This window comes from Canis lupus, chromosome 25 (genome assembly GCF_011100685.1).
Source record: "Canis lupus familiaris isolate Mischka breed German Shepherd chromosome 25, alternate assembly UU_Cfam_GSD_1.0, whole genome shotgun sequence".
Taxonomy (NCBI): Eukaryota; Metazoa; Chordata; class Mammalia; order Carnivora; family Canidae; genus Canis; species Canis lupus.
The window spans coordinates 12,024,872-12,039,019 of NC_049246.1; the positions used below are offsets into that span (position 1 = coordinate 12,024,872).

At 40.1% G+C, this 14,148-nt stretch overlaps 1 protein-coding gene across 2 annotated transcripts in view; it reads right to left on the bottom strand.

Annotated features, from left to right (window-relative positions):
• The window catches only part of POLR1D (RNA polymerase I and III subunit D), a 45,996-nt gene that overhangs the window by 11,688 nt on the left and 20,160 nt on the right, over positions 1–14,148 (bottom strand). Inside the window, exons 2-3 of one of the 2 annotated variants that reach the window (XM_038573399.1) lie at positions 12,349–12,519; positions 5,875–5,949 (exon numbers count right to left, since the gene is read on the bottom strand). In XM_038573399.1, coding sequence (XP_038429327.1) covers positions 5,875–5,949; positions 12,349–12,519 — 246 coding nt within the window. The remainder of the gene's footprint in view (positions 1–5,874; positions 5,950–12,348; positions 12,520–14,148) is intronic. The other variant, XM_038573400.1, reaches the window with a different exon arrangement.

Sequence of the window (14,148 nt, forward strand, 5' to 3'; positions counted from 1 at the left end):
TTTAAAATTGCTTAATTTTAATTTCAAATACAATAAATACTGATAGACATAATCCACATAAGAAAAGCTCTTTGGGGTCATCAATAGCTTTTAAGCGGGTAAAGGACCCAATAACCCAAATGTTGGAGGACCACTATTACAAGACAATTGAGAGAAGGAGCAATGGCAGCAGGAATTCTTGTCTTGTAGGCTAATGGGAACTTGGAAGTTTCATATCCTATTCTCCTAGGATCTGCCCTTACAAGTCTGGAATGTTTGACTTTGCCTGCCATCTTTTATTTTACTCCCTTTTGACATGATTCCCTCCTTCATGGGAAGAGGCTGCCAGGTGTCCCCGGATATCCATTCTTCCTTTCTTTAACAGTAAAAGAACCCCAGATATTTGTCTGGCACGTGGCTTCCTGGGGAGAAAAAAGACTGAAATTCCTGACCTTGTAGCCAGGTGAAGACATGGAAGGAAATTCTGGCCAATGGAGTATATATGGAAATATATATGGAAATGGTGTATGCAACTTCTGAGCAGTGTCCTTAAAGGAGGGTGCATGCCTTCCTTCTCCTTTTCTTCCCTTCTGTTAACTGAAATCAGGATTGAATGGCTGTCACCCTACTGGACCTTGTGGAAAAGAATCACACCCTACGGCCACAAGATGCAGCATACTGGAAGGGACCCAGGTCGGCGGCAACTTGGTGGAACTGCTGACACTACTTAGATGATGCCCAGTGAGGACATCAGCACTCCCATGAATGTCAGGATGACCTGGGCATGTGGTAACTCTCTGCAGGGGAAACAGAGCTGACACTGATAAACTAGTTCTTCCACTATCAGAAAGTTGGACCAAGCCAGTTAGCGGCAGAAAGATCATCAGGATCAATGACTTCCCTCTGGAGAGCTGCCTAGATGCAACTGATCTCCTTGAGCACTCCTAACATAGCAGGACCCTGACATTTTCTTATTCACTTGTCAAGCCATCTGCATTCATGATTTAGCTCTATGTCGATTCTCTCACATTCGGTAGTAGCTGACCAGTGGCTATGGTCAACCTGATCCCTGAACACCAAAGCGGCCTGCCCCTAAGCAAGTTTGTACTAATTTGATTCAAATGGGTAGAGGCACCTTCATCTCAGTAAAGGACAGGGAAGGGCTGAAAGGACATAAGAGCAGATCTAATTAACTCTGACCCACTGCTCCATTCCAGGAACGATATCGAATGTTTTGCATACATCTTATCTCACCTAATTTGTTTAAGTATCCTTCCAGGAGGTGGGTATTTTATTGAATCTAAGATGACTGCATATGTTACATACAGATTGACTCACACCGGATTATTTCATTTTGTATCACTCTATCCATAAATACATCAGAATGAATTTCTGGAAGATAATAGCTTTAAAAAATGAAATAACAGCAAAACCATGATCACACCTAAAAAAGCAACATTAATTCCTTAATATCATCAAATACCCCAAATGTTTCATAAACATCTTTCTACAGTTAGTTTGGAAAAGATCCAAATAAAGTATATATTTTATTTGATGTGTCTCAAATCTATTAATTCATAGGATACCCCCTCCTTCTTTTCAATTCATTTGTTAAAGAAACTGGGTTGTGAACATAAAGACTCCTAACTCTGGGAAACGAACTGGGGGTGGTGGAAGGGGAGGAGGGCGGGGGGTGGGGGTGAGTGGGTGACGGGCACTGAGGAGGACACTTGACGGGATGAGCACTGGGTGTTATTCTGTATGTTGGTAAATTGAACACCAATAAAAATTATTTTATTAAAAAAAAAAAAAAGAAACTGGGTTGTTTGTCCTGTTGAATTCCCCACATACTGGATTTTTGTGGTTTTATCCCTATGGTGTCAGTTAAGGTGTTCCTCTGCTCTCTGTATTACCTGCAAACCTGTAGTTCTAACTGGAGATCTGATCAGATCTGGGTTCAATCTTTTGACAAGGATGTCTCAGAAATGGTGGTCTGCTCTACCTACTGCAACTTTTCGCGGCATGAAGATGGGTCAGTGAGTTCAGGTGTGGTCAGCCTGACCTGTCCCAGAATGGTCCCCACCAACTCCTTATCTCAGTTTAGTGGCCATTGACCTTTGCCTGGGTCCCGTGTGTCCTTACGGATTGCAAATAAGGACATTCTCTTTATTTTAAAATTGGTTTTACGAGGTATAATTCATATAGAGTAAAACTTATCCTTTTTAAGTAAAATAAATGTACCAAGTCATATAATCACCACACTAATCATGATGTAGACTCCTTCTGTCACCTACAAACATCTGCAGTAAATCCCTTCCTTCTGTCCCCATTTCCTGGCAATCAATAATCTGCTTTCTCTCCCTATGGTTCTGTGTTTTCTAGAATGCCACATAAGTGGAATCTTAGAGAGTGTAAGGTTTTGTGTTTGGCTTCTTTTCACTTAGCAGGGTGCCCCTGAGATTCTTCCGTGCAGTGTGTCTGTACTTCTTTCCTCTCTACTATTGAGGAGCCCTGCATGTATGGCTAGAACCACAATTTGTTTATCCATTTATCAGGTAGCGGACATTTGGGATGTTTCCAGTTTTGAGCTATAATGTATAAAAGTGCTATGCATATAACTGTACAGATTTTTGTGTGGGCTTACTTTTCAATTCTCTGGTAATTGGTTGGAAGAATTCTCTCTGGTGAATGTATATTTATAAGAAACAGCCAACTATTTTTTAAAATGACTATACAATTTTACATTTCTGCCAACAATGTGTGAACATTGAAATTGTTCTATATCCTCATTGTTATTTGGTACTCTCAGTCTTTTTAAAAGTAGATATTTTAGTGTATATATAGTGGTAACTATGTTTTTGGTTTTTTTTTTAAGATTTATTTATTCATGAGAGAAGAGGCAGACACATAGGCAGAGGGAGAAGCAGGCTTCCCACAGGGAGCCCGATGCAGGACTCGATCCAGGATCCCAGGATCATGCTCTGAGCCAAAGGCTCAACTGTTGAGCCACCACTAACTCTGGTTTTATTTTGTATTTCCCTGATAACTAATGATTTCAGCATCTCTTCATATGCTGATTGGCCAATCCTACATAATTTTCAGTGAAGTGTTTGTTCAAATCTTTTGTCCATTTTTAAATTGGATTGTTTGTTTTCTTATTGAATTGTTAAAAATTCAAATGATGATCTTATTCTATAGTCCTTGTATATTTACCAGATGTAGTTCTACAAGTAAGTTTTCTTTTTCTTTCATCAATTATTTGGTAATCTTTAGGTATAATTTGCACAGGGAGCAGGATAAATGTTCTTCACTATTTGCCAATTTTATGAATAATGATTTGGTTCTATAGTATTCTCCAAAAGGGACCACTAAGCTTCTTGTGGTATCCTTATGACTTTATGGATTTTAACATGTTTCAGGTATCTCAATCATTACAGCTTTATTCTTCTTGGGGATCAAATTATCCCATCCGGTGGAAGACCTTTCAAGTAGTTTCCTGAGTCTTCCTGACATCACTTTCTTCCTCCTCTTACACATTTCCTGTCTGTGTAGTAAAAGTATGGCCTAACCCACAGAGAGGTCTGGCTTCTGGGAGGTAATCTCAATTCTGGGAGGTAATGCCATATCTGACAAAAATGTCTTTGTTTAGGGTAGATCTTAGGATGGGGCAGGTCCCACTTGATGGTCTTAAAGTGGGAGCTGCCCATGCTAAAAACAAACAAAACTAAAAACCCCAAACATGTGATTTAGGGTGGAAGCTTTGGGTCATGTGGTCTTGGTCAACCTGGAGACTGAGATCAACCATGTGACCAATCGATCAATCATCCTTAAGTACTGGAATCCCAATAAAAACTTTGAATACTGGCAGCCCAGGTGGCTCAGCGGTTTAGCACCACCTTCAGTCTAGGTTGTGATCCTGGAGACCTGGGACCAAGTCCCATGTCAGGCTTCCTGCATGAAGCCTGCTTCTCCCTCTGCCTGTGTCTCTGCCTCTCTCTCTCTCTCTGTGTCTCTCATGAATAAATAAATAAAATCTTAAAAAAAAAAAAACTTTGAATATGGAGGCCTGGATGAGCTTCCCTGGTTGACAATATGCCACGCATATTATCACATACTGATGCTGGGTAGGTGATGGGTCCTGACTCCATGGGGAGAGGACAGCAGAAACTTCGTGTCTCAGAGAGACAGACCTCTCAGACAATGCCCTTTACGCCTCTTATTGTGGCTGATTTTAATCTGTATCCTTTCCTATAATAAAGTGTAACTGTTCATATCATAGTTTTCTGTGAATTGTAGGAATTTGTCAGTGACTTAAGGAAGCTGAGGGTACTTTTGAGAACTCCCTGAATTTGCAGTTGGTGTAAGAGTGAGGGCAGTCTTGGGGACTGTGACTTCTAATTTGCTGTCTGGTGATCTCCAGGCACTATCTCGGATGTGCAGTCAGTTATTTCTCTAAGGTTTTGGTCTTTTTTCAGTGAGAAATGGTATTTATACACCACAATATGGATGCCAGGGGCACTCACTGCTACTGAGTGGGTGGTCATCATTTCTAGCACTTTTCTATGAACAGAGCTAGAAAAAGCTTTTTTTTTTTTCTTTCTTTCTTTCTTTCTTTCTTTCTTTCTTTCTTTCTTTCTTTCTTTCCTTTTCTTTTCTTTTCTTTCTTTTTTCTTTTCTTTTCTCCTTCCTTCCTTCCTTCCTTCCTTCCTTCCTTCCTTCCTTCCTTCCTTCCTTCCTTCCTTCCTTCCTTCCTTCCAGAGAAAATCTAGCATGGCTTTGTATTGTTATTTCCAATTCCAATTTAGGATTATAGGTTTTTACTTTGATTTTATATCTGTATCTCTTGGACACTGGAAATCTGGGTGTTTATAGCAAATAAATATTTACTTTGCTTTATCCTGTTATATAATATTTTCAGAAAAACAACATTAGTATTATTGACAGTTATGATGACTGCAAACATTTAAGATGATGACTGTAAACAATTTAATACTTCTGGGAGTTCTTTTGGAAAGAGTGTCAAATTTCAGATCACATGAAGGAGTTCCTTTATGTGCTGCTAAACTGTCCACTAAAAGGCTTTTTAGATCTATTTGTTTTATTTTGCTTGATTTTTAAGGATTGCCTATTCCTTCTATTTATTTTTGTTTTGTATTTTATGTAAATGATGGTTTACATGGTTCTAAGAGTCAAAGCTATAGAATGAGGTATACTCTGAAACCTAGTTTCCACTCCTATCTCACTTTTACATTTTGCTCTTAATCATCCACAACCCTCCATTGTAGTGGATTCTAAATTCTAGATTAAAGATCTAAAGTCAGCATATTTATTGAATGCGTGTGTTATTGCTAAAGTAAAGCTTAATAATGCTTAAGATTAAATTCTTAAGGTTAAATTCTTCCTTTGTTTCGAAACTTTAAGTTTTAAAGCACTGCTTCATATGTAGAAACTGCTAAGGCAAACTTTAGTTCTACACAGCTGTCACAGAATCAAAATACTTCCAAGTAGAATTTTAAAAAGAAATTTCAATTTACTAAGACTATAATTAAAACAGATGCTGAAACAATGGACACTGCTACAATATTCCTCTCAGGTGGTACCTTCGGGAGTCACATCTACATTATCTCCTGGGATCTGTGAACTTAAGGGATGATGACGCCTTAATGGCTCCTCTCCATCCACACCCTCTGCCTTCTTCGAAGGCTCAGAGCTCCCTAGCGCTGTGCTCAGCAGGGCTCCCACTCTCACACTCTGGGGGATTTCCTCCACAGCCACGGTTTTCCCTTTCCTTTACCTTCCCTAGTCTGCTAAAGATTTCCATATCCACTTCTCCAGCCAAGACTTCCTCTATACTGTTTTTTGAAGGAAGAGTGCTCTACTTAAGGAAGCACTTACCAACCCATCGGTCCCATTGTTTCTGCTCTTGTTTTCCCACGTTTTGCCTCCTTAAGCAGTTCTTCAATTGCCTTCCTGATGGGGAGAAAAAGAGATTTGAGAGGGAGTCACTCCTTTAAATTCTGAAAAATCAGTTCATTCTGCATATATGATCTTGCAGAATGAACAGCTTTTGAAGTATAAAATTTCAAAATTGGGGAGAAATTTTTAAAATTTAAAAAACATGTTAAATTGTTAAAAACATGTTAAAATGTTGAAATTTAACATTTTGAATGTTAAAAAACATTTGAAAATGTTTTAAAACAGTTTTTAAAAAGCATTTAAATGTTATTTAAATAACATTAAAAAGAAACTTTTTATATGAAGGGGAAAAACACTGAAAATTATAGATGGTCAAATACATTATTATTCTAAGAAATAATAATGAACCCAACAAGGATAAATATGTTTCTGCCCACTACTTAGTGAGAGAGAAATGAATACTCTTTGCTCTACTAATGGGGACTGAAGCTGATATAACATTTCTGGAGGGCAATCTGGCAACATGATAAAGAGCCTTCAAAATAATACATACCTGCTGACCTAAGAATTCCACCTTGTCTTAAGGACATGGGTACGGTGTGAATTGGATAATTTTTTTAAAAAAAGATTTTACTTATTTGAGACAGAGAGCACAAGGCAAGGGAGGGCAGAAGGAGAAGGTGAAGCAGAGCCCCAATGTGGGGCTCAATTCCAGGACCCTGGGATTATGACCCGAGCTGAAGGCGGATGCTAACCAACTGAGCCACATAGGTGCCCCTGGATAATTTTTATTTCAAATTTATTTGCATGTATGTATTACATAGGAAAACATTTGGAGGGGTAGTATCAAGATAGTAAGATGAGTTTCTGGGTAATTAAAAAGGTTTTTTGTTTTTTTTTCTTTTCTTTTGCTTTTCTGCATTTTCTATTTTTTCTAGAGTGAATCTGTATTATTTGTGCAACTTTAAGATTGAAAAAAAAAAAACTCCAGAAAATGTACTTATCAATCATATTCTGAGATTTTACTATGTCTAAGATACTGTGCAAGGTGCTATGGGTAGTAAAATAGGAAGATGACCATTCCTGTCCTGATTTTAATATTATTTCTGACATATAAGTAGTAAAGAAAAGAGAGGTATAAAGTTGGAAATAAATATAGTCCAAAGACACAATTATATATCTAATCACAAAATTTTGAAACTGGTAATTATACATTGATTCTATATAAAAACATTTAATCATGTTATTATAGCACTACTCTAGATACAATTTACATAATCCTCAAATGATGTTAACATTCTATGACTATTTTATAATGATTCTTATTTTATCAAAGCACATAGCTTAAAACAGCAAATATTATTTAAAGACTTATAAAAAAAATCTGTTTCTCTTGGTACTCACCTCCATATTTCTATTAGTATGCTGTCAAACTATTTCACCATCCTCTTGATCTTCAACAAATGTACCTGGCTATTTTTGTATCATTTACATATTTTTTAATAAACTCTCATTTAAAAAAAAAAAAAAAAAAAAAAAAAAAGGTCTTTTCAGCTGACTCAGCAGCTTGATCCTTTGTGCTCCATCCCAGAGAGCACACTTGACCAGGTCAGCAAAGAACCAGTGACAAACTTATGTGCCCTCTTACCCTCTGGACTTGTTCAGGCAGACTGTATTTCACAGTCCAGCCTTCTGGCATCAGGAATAGGTGAGTGCATCTACTTACTACTTATCATCTGTCAGGGAGGGAAGAAGACCCTCCTTTACCCTATGTTCCCTCTCGCTGGCCTGGGAACCACACTGACTTAAGACCAATTAACAGGAGAAAATCAAATCCAGTAGCGTTCATAAGGGGAATCCAGACAGAGAAGAAATTTCAAAGACAGTGAGGCCACGTGAAGCTTCTAAGAGCTGAGGAGGGCCTGAGGATATAGAGGGGATGGAGACCATTAGTAGATAGGTGAGAGGTGATGTCTGGAAAAACAAAGTTTCCCTATGATGCAAACCAGTTACCTAAGTAAAGGGGAGTCTCTGAATGACTCTCTTCCTGGTACTGGCTCTCCTTTCCAAAGTAAATTCAGGCAGTTGAGGGGAAGGCAGAGAGCTTTTCCTGCACTGGTTTGATTAACTCAATCTTTATGCAAAGTGGCCCATCTTGAGGCAGCCTGCCCTTCACTACTACACATTCTTTCTCCCATCTCTTTACAATAATAATAGTAATACATCCTTTGGATGTGATCCGAGGGCTTTGTCTCATCTAGTATTTCATGAAAAATGCATCCTATCTAGCTCCAAAGATCTTTTTCACTCTCACAGATGTAAGTTAAAAAATCAAAGGGTAAAAATATTCCAAATACACCTCCCCCTCTTTCCCATTAGTTAAGTGCGGTAGTATCTAAATACAAACAGGTCATCCATCATACTTAGACCCACCCATAATTAGATCTCTCCTCTTGACAACAGAAAGTTAAAAATCTTCAGGGAAAAAGCTTGTTTGGGCAGTTCTCCAATTATGAACAACTGTATATCAAGTCAAAATAAACTAGAATGCCTTTTCCCACTAGACCCATATTAAAATGTTTACCTAGCTCCCCTCGAGTAGCCCACAAAAGCCTACTTGTGTCATAATATTGTTGAAATGCTGTACATCTGCAGACGTACAATACTCAGTCCAAAGAATCTTGCAGAGATTCCGAGCCCATATTCTAGGCACCTTCAAGAGTCTAACATTGATTTTTATATAGTTCTGGTTTCATGTAAAACCATCTCCAGTACTGTCATTAACTTCATCTGCCACGATTTCAGAGATCTGACTTACAGCCACAATCAAAGAGAAAAGAAGGTACAGGTATGAGAAAGGCTGCTGAGGTAGAAGGAATTCACTTGTGGCTTCAGATGGGGGATACACTCAGTCCCCAGTTAAGTGTGGGAGGCAGGATCCCACTGCCAGGGGCTGGGGTGTGACCACGATTGGTATCTGTAATTGGTTTAACACCAACGAACGTTGTTGTGGAGCTTTACCTTTGGCAAAGCGTGGTGGTACAGGAACATGACAACATAGTTATGGCAACTAGTTCACAGATGAGGAAAGTGAAGTGGTACACTGCCTAGCTCTCCCAAGACAGCACTGCTAGTGATCCTGGAAGAAGAGTAGGGGACAGGGGTCCAGGGAGGGAGAGAGGGGGCAGGGGAGGAGGACAGGAAGTAGGGGAGGGGGGGCAGGAAGTAGGGGAGTGGGACAGGAGGTGAGGGGGCAGGGGGGGTAAGGGGGCAGGGGAGGGGAGCAGGGAGGGGGACAAGAACAGGGGAGGGGGAGAGGGAACAGGGGAAGGAGAGAAGGGGCAGGGAAGGGGGACAGGAACAGGGGAGGGGGAGGGGGCAGGGGAGGAGGTCAGGGAGTAGGGGAGGGGGACAGGGAATAGGGAAGGAGGAGAGGAGACAGGGAGGAGGGAAGAGACAGACAAACAAAAGGACCCCTGCGCATGTTTAAGGCTATATATCCTCTGGTCTTCCGGTTCTACCACCTATCTTCTCCACAAACATTTGCACAAGTCCAGAGGAATCGTTTTCCCTTTATCATAAAAGGCAAAATATAAGATAGAGGGGAGGAGGGAGGCCTAATGGAGCACCCACGTGCTCAGCAGCCGCAGCACCCACGGAGAAAGGCATACTATTTCATCCTGAGAATGTAGAGCATTTGCTGCCTCCTACCCCAAATTCTCCTGCTCGAGGTAGCTCAGTCTGCAGGTCATTACTTCCAAGTAGGAAAAGAACAATTCCTAGCAATTGCACATCCTGCCTTGAAATAACACCACCACCTTCAAAATTCAGGGGAGAAGACTAGAAAACCAGGTAGTCTTTAGGGATCTTTACTGTGGCCTCTTATCGTTTTTCCTGTAAGTCTGGCTACTGACTCCTGGGTAAGGAAAGAGCAAAGCCAGCTTCTACTGCACATTGTCCCAGAGGTGTAAGTCATCAAAGATTATGAAACATCAACCTCAGGATGTTTCAAAACCTCCTTATTTATGGAGCTGCTGAAACGAAGCAAGCGTAAGCTGCGTTCAAACACAGGAAAAGCAAACAGCAGGAGAACATCCATGGAAGCTCCAAGTACGGGGAGAACATAGGTAAGTAAATAATTATTCAGACACAAATTTGGTTCTGAGTAGTTTTTAAACTTGGATTCCTAAACATCTCCTAGGTGTCTTTGTAAAACCAATTTATTATATTAGAATATACAGTTGAGTGCAAACAAGAAGTCCAAGAAAGCCAGCTCACTATGCAGACTGTTTTCTGGGCACAGGAACCCACTAACATCAGTTTTCAAGGATTCACATGTGTAGGATCGTCTCCACCCATTTTTCCATCCTCTCCGGGCTCCCTGAGGCCTGCCTGTTCATTCCATAAGCCAGCTGGTACATGCTGAAGGAATGTTAACGGATGATAATAGCAGCTGAAATAGAACCCAAGTGGGAATGCAAATCTGGTCAAAATCATCTTAAATTCCAGAGTCAAGCAAATTAGTTTGGAGTCATCTGGGTCTTATGTTTCTTTTTACTCACAGAAATCAACCGAGAGCTAACTGGCTCCATCAGTATACAGAAAGGGTAGCATGAAAACCAATGTACCTGAAATCAAACCACAAATTGAGAATTGGCAAATTAAATAATGGAGAACATGAGAAAATGAGATCTTTCAAAGAATCAAATCAGAAAAGCTACACGTCAAATAGTTGTACAAAAAAGACACAGAGGGGAAAAAAGACAGAGTCTGATGAATTAGTACAAGGCAGCTGCTGTGGTGCTAATGTTCCGTTTTGTGATTGAAGTGCTGGTTTCATAGGTACATTCACTTGACTACTTATCAGGCTGCATGCTTAGGATTTGTGCACTTTTCTATATGTATAATTATAGTGAAAGAAAGAAAGAAAGAAAGAAGCAAGAAAGAAAAAGAACACCACAAAGAACGAAACAAAAAAGAAGAAAGAACCTAAATAAAGCCACCCTAAATCCCTACCGAAGCACGCCCTCCCCATCCCCACTCCCTGAAATACCGTCCAGGCCTTCCTTCTTGAAGGAAGGAAGGAAGGAAGGAAGGAAGGAAGGAAGAAGGAAGAAAGGAAGAAGAAAGAAAAGATGGGACACCTGGGTGGCTCAGCGGCTGAGCATCAGCCTTTGGCTCAGGGCATGATCCCGCAGTTTTGGGATCAGTTCCCACATCGGGCTCCCTGTGAGGAGCCTGCTTCTCCCTCTGCCTATGTCTCTGCCTTCTCTCTGTGTCTGTCATGAATAAATAAATAAAATCTTTAAAAAAAATTACTAAAAAAAAGTTACCTTTGACCAACTAAATGTACAGTATCTGTCACATCATGGATGGGAAAAGCGGTTCAAATATGGCAATTAAGTCATGGAAGACAGGCTGAGGGTCTTGTGTTTAAACAAGTATAACTTGGTGACAAGCACTGACTTGGAAATTGGGCACAAAGGAGTGCAATGACAGGCTGCTGCTGACCAGGAGGCCCCTGCCAGACCCAGCGTATCATCATCCATGCTGCAGGCCACCAGTTCATCCCCGAGCCATCCACATACAGCAGGGCACTGGGCAAAATTTTAAAAAAACTCAATGTCTTTCCATGGAGTGATGTTTTGAAGAAAAAAAAATGGAACAATTTACTTGATCTTAAGTAAGGATTTGATGTCAGACCACAGAACATTCTGATTAAAAAAAAAAAAACCAGGGACAGATGACTCAGATCACTGCTGGACATCTGCCTACAGGCTCATAACCACTCAGCAGTAATTAGCAGTGGAGTGACCATGTGGATTGGGAGAAACCATATGACAAAGTATGGGTTCTGTATTATTCAGTAATTTGATCATAGACACAGATGAAGAAATTTAGGCCATCTGTATTTCAGAAAACATCAAATTGTCTGGGTTCGCCTATCAGCTATACAGAAAGGTAAGAAAATTCAAATTGTGGGAAAGGTTTTTAAAGGTAAAACTCAAGAGTGACATTGAGATCATTTGGGATATGAAAATAATTATTTATAGATAAAAGATGAAAGCACAAGAAGTTAATTCTCAAGATGATGTTAAATTTGGCCAATCTCTCTTACATGCTCTGCATGATGATTTATATGGTGAGCAAGGCCTTTCCCTGGAGAGGCTTATAGTAGGCCCTGTATATCAAATAAAGACCTGTATGTATATATTAGAAATAAATATTGAGGGTGCCTGGGTGGCTCAGTCAGTTAAGCGTCTGCCTTAGGCTCAGGTCAGGGGCCCCACTTCTCCCTCTCCCTCTGCCATTCATTCCCCTTGCTTGTGCTCTCTGGCTCCATCTCTCCACTAAAAAAATAAATCTAAAAAAAAAAAGAAGAAGAAGAAAGAAAGAAAAAGAAATATTGGATTACTTAGGGGAACGTAGAGAGGGAGCCTCAATATATCTGACCTAGAGCTCAGTAGACTGGTCCTCTTCACCCTAGTTTTCCCTACGTCTGGCACATGGTAGGTCCTCAGTTGAGATCTGGTCAATGAATGGATTCTGGGTGTGAGTAGGACAGGACAACGATGCACAGATTTACAAGTAAAACTGCTGTATCTGTAGCTGGAGGAGGAGATGCTGGGAGAGATGGAAAACACAAGACAAGGATGGTGAAGACACAACAGTGAGATCGTGTGTCACAGGGCAAAGAAATGCGATGAAATAAGCCAATGGCCCTGGGCAACTTGGGCCATCTTCTGTGGTGGCCAGACAGGAACAGCAGTGCCCTGGCACCGCAGCCCCGGTAGCATCAAGTATCAGGCCATAAAGGGAAAGCCTAGACGCGGACTGAAGACGCCAAGTCAGTGCTAAGAATGAGGGACAGCTGGAATCTGGCCAGTCTGGATGGAGGTCTTTCATCCTCTAGGGCTGCTTGAAAATCTCAGCAAGCTTTCATATCTAGAAAACACTTTTCTCTTTGTGGACTACCAGAGATAAATGACCTTTGTTCGGCTTCTGGTATCATTCTTTTGAGTCATTATGCGAATGAGTAAAGCCCACTTCACTCTGCTCCTTTCACATTCTCTAAACTCCATCTCTTAGTAGAGATGCTAAGTGCACTCTGAAATAAAAGTACTCAGCGTTAGGAGTCTGAGCATACTAATGGAGACTGCGGCGGTGGCTTACTGGCCTATGTCTGCAAGACCTCACCAGACAATATGTGCCCCGTGGGATTACCACATTCTTGGGTCTTAGCTTTTTGCAAGTCCAGGAGCCCAGTTGGGCTAGGTGTCCCCAGCATTCTATCTGCCATTACATGCACGGTGGAGGCCACATTCTCTGTCTAAACTGCTCTGCAGTCCAGCCACATACTTGTCACCAGACATCCAGATCACGTGTTACCTTCTCTGCAGGACTTTCCTGATTTCCTGTTTGCTCCATATTAGTAGATGTTACTACCACTCTTTTCTCTTAGGCCCACCAAAGGACAAATAAAGTCCCACAGACCATATTTCTTAATATTTACAAGTATTAAAATAAGCTAAAAACTATTAAATAAAAAATTCATTCCTCCTACCATGATAAATATACCTTCATTACAATAAAAATAAAAAACATGTGTAAAGCTGTTTTTTAAAATGACTGGAAGTCAGCAAAATACCAGAGGTGACGGTATTAACTTACTGCACACAGTGAGAACTGTTTATGAGTTGGTAATATTGATGAATACAGAAAGATACAGAAAGACAAACATTCATATGTATTTATTCCATAAAATTTATTTTCTTGCCCTGATTTCAGCAAAATCATTATACTTTTAAAATAAAGATTTTTACATAAGTTATGTATTTTTAAAAGAATTTATTTGTTTGAGAGGGAGAGAGAGCATGAGAGGAGGAGCTGAGGAGAGGGGCATAGGGAGAAGTAGAATCCCCGTTGAGTGGGGAGCCTGACATGGGGATCTCTCCTAGGACCCCAAGATCATATCCTAGGGCCCTGAGCTGAAGGCAGATGCTCAACCAACTGAGCCACCCAGGCACCCTCATAAATTGTGTTCTAATAATCTAAAGTATTAAAAAACAATATGTGATTGCATTTAGTATGGATAAAATTTTAATATATTTGCCAAAAGGTTAATTACCTTAAACATAAAAAATTGAAAACCTAAGTTTCAAATGTTTTAAAATTTCCCTATAAAATAATAAAATGATTATTGAATAAGCATTGAACTTCTTGTATGCTCTCTATAAGCCTACATATTTACAT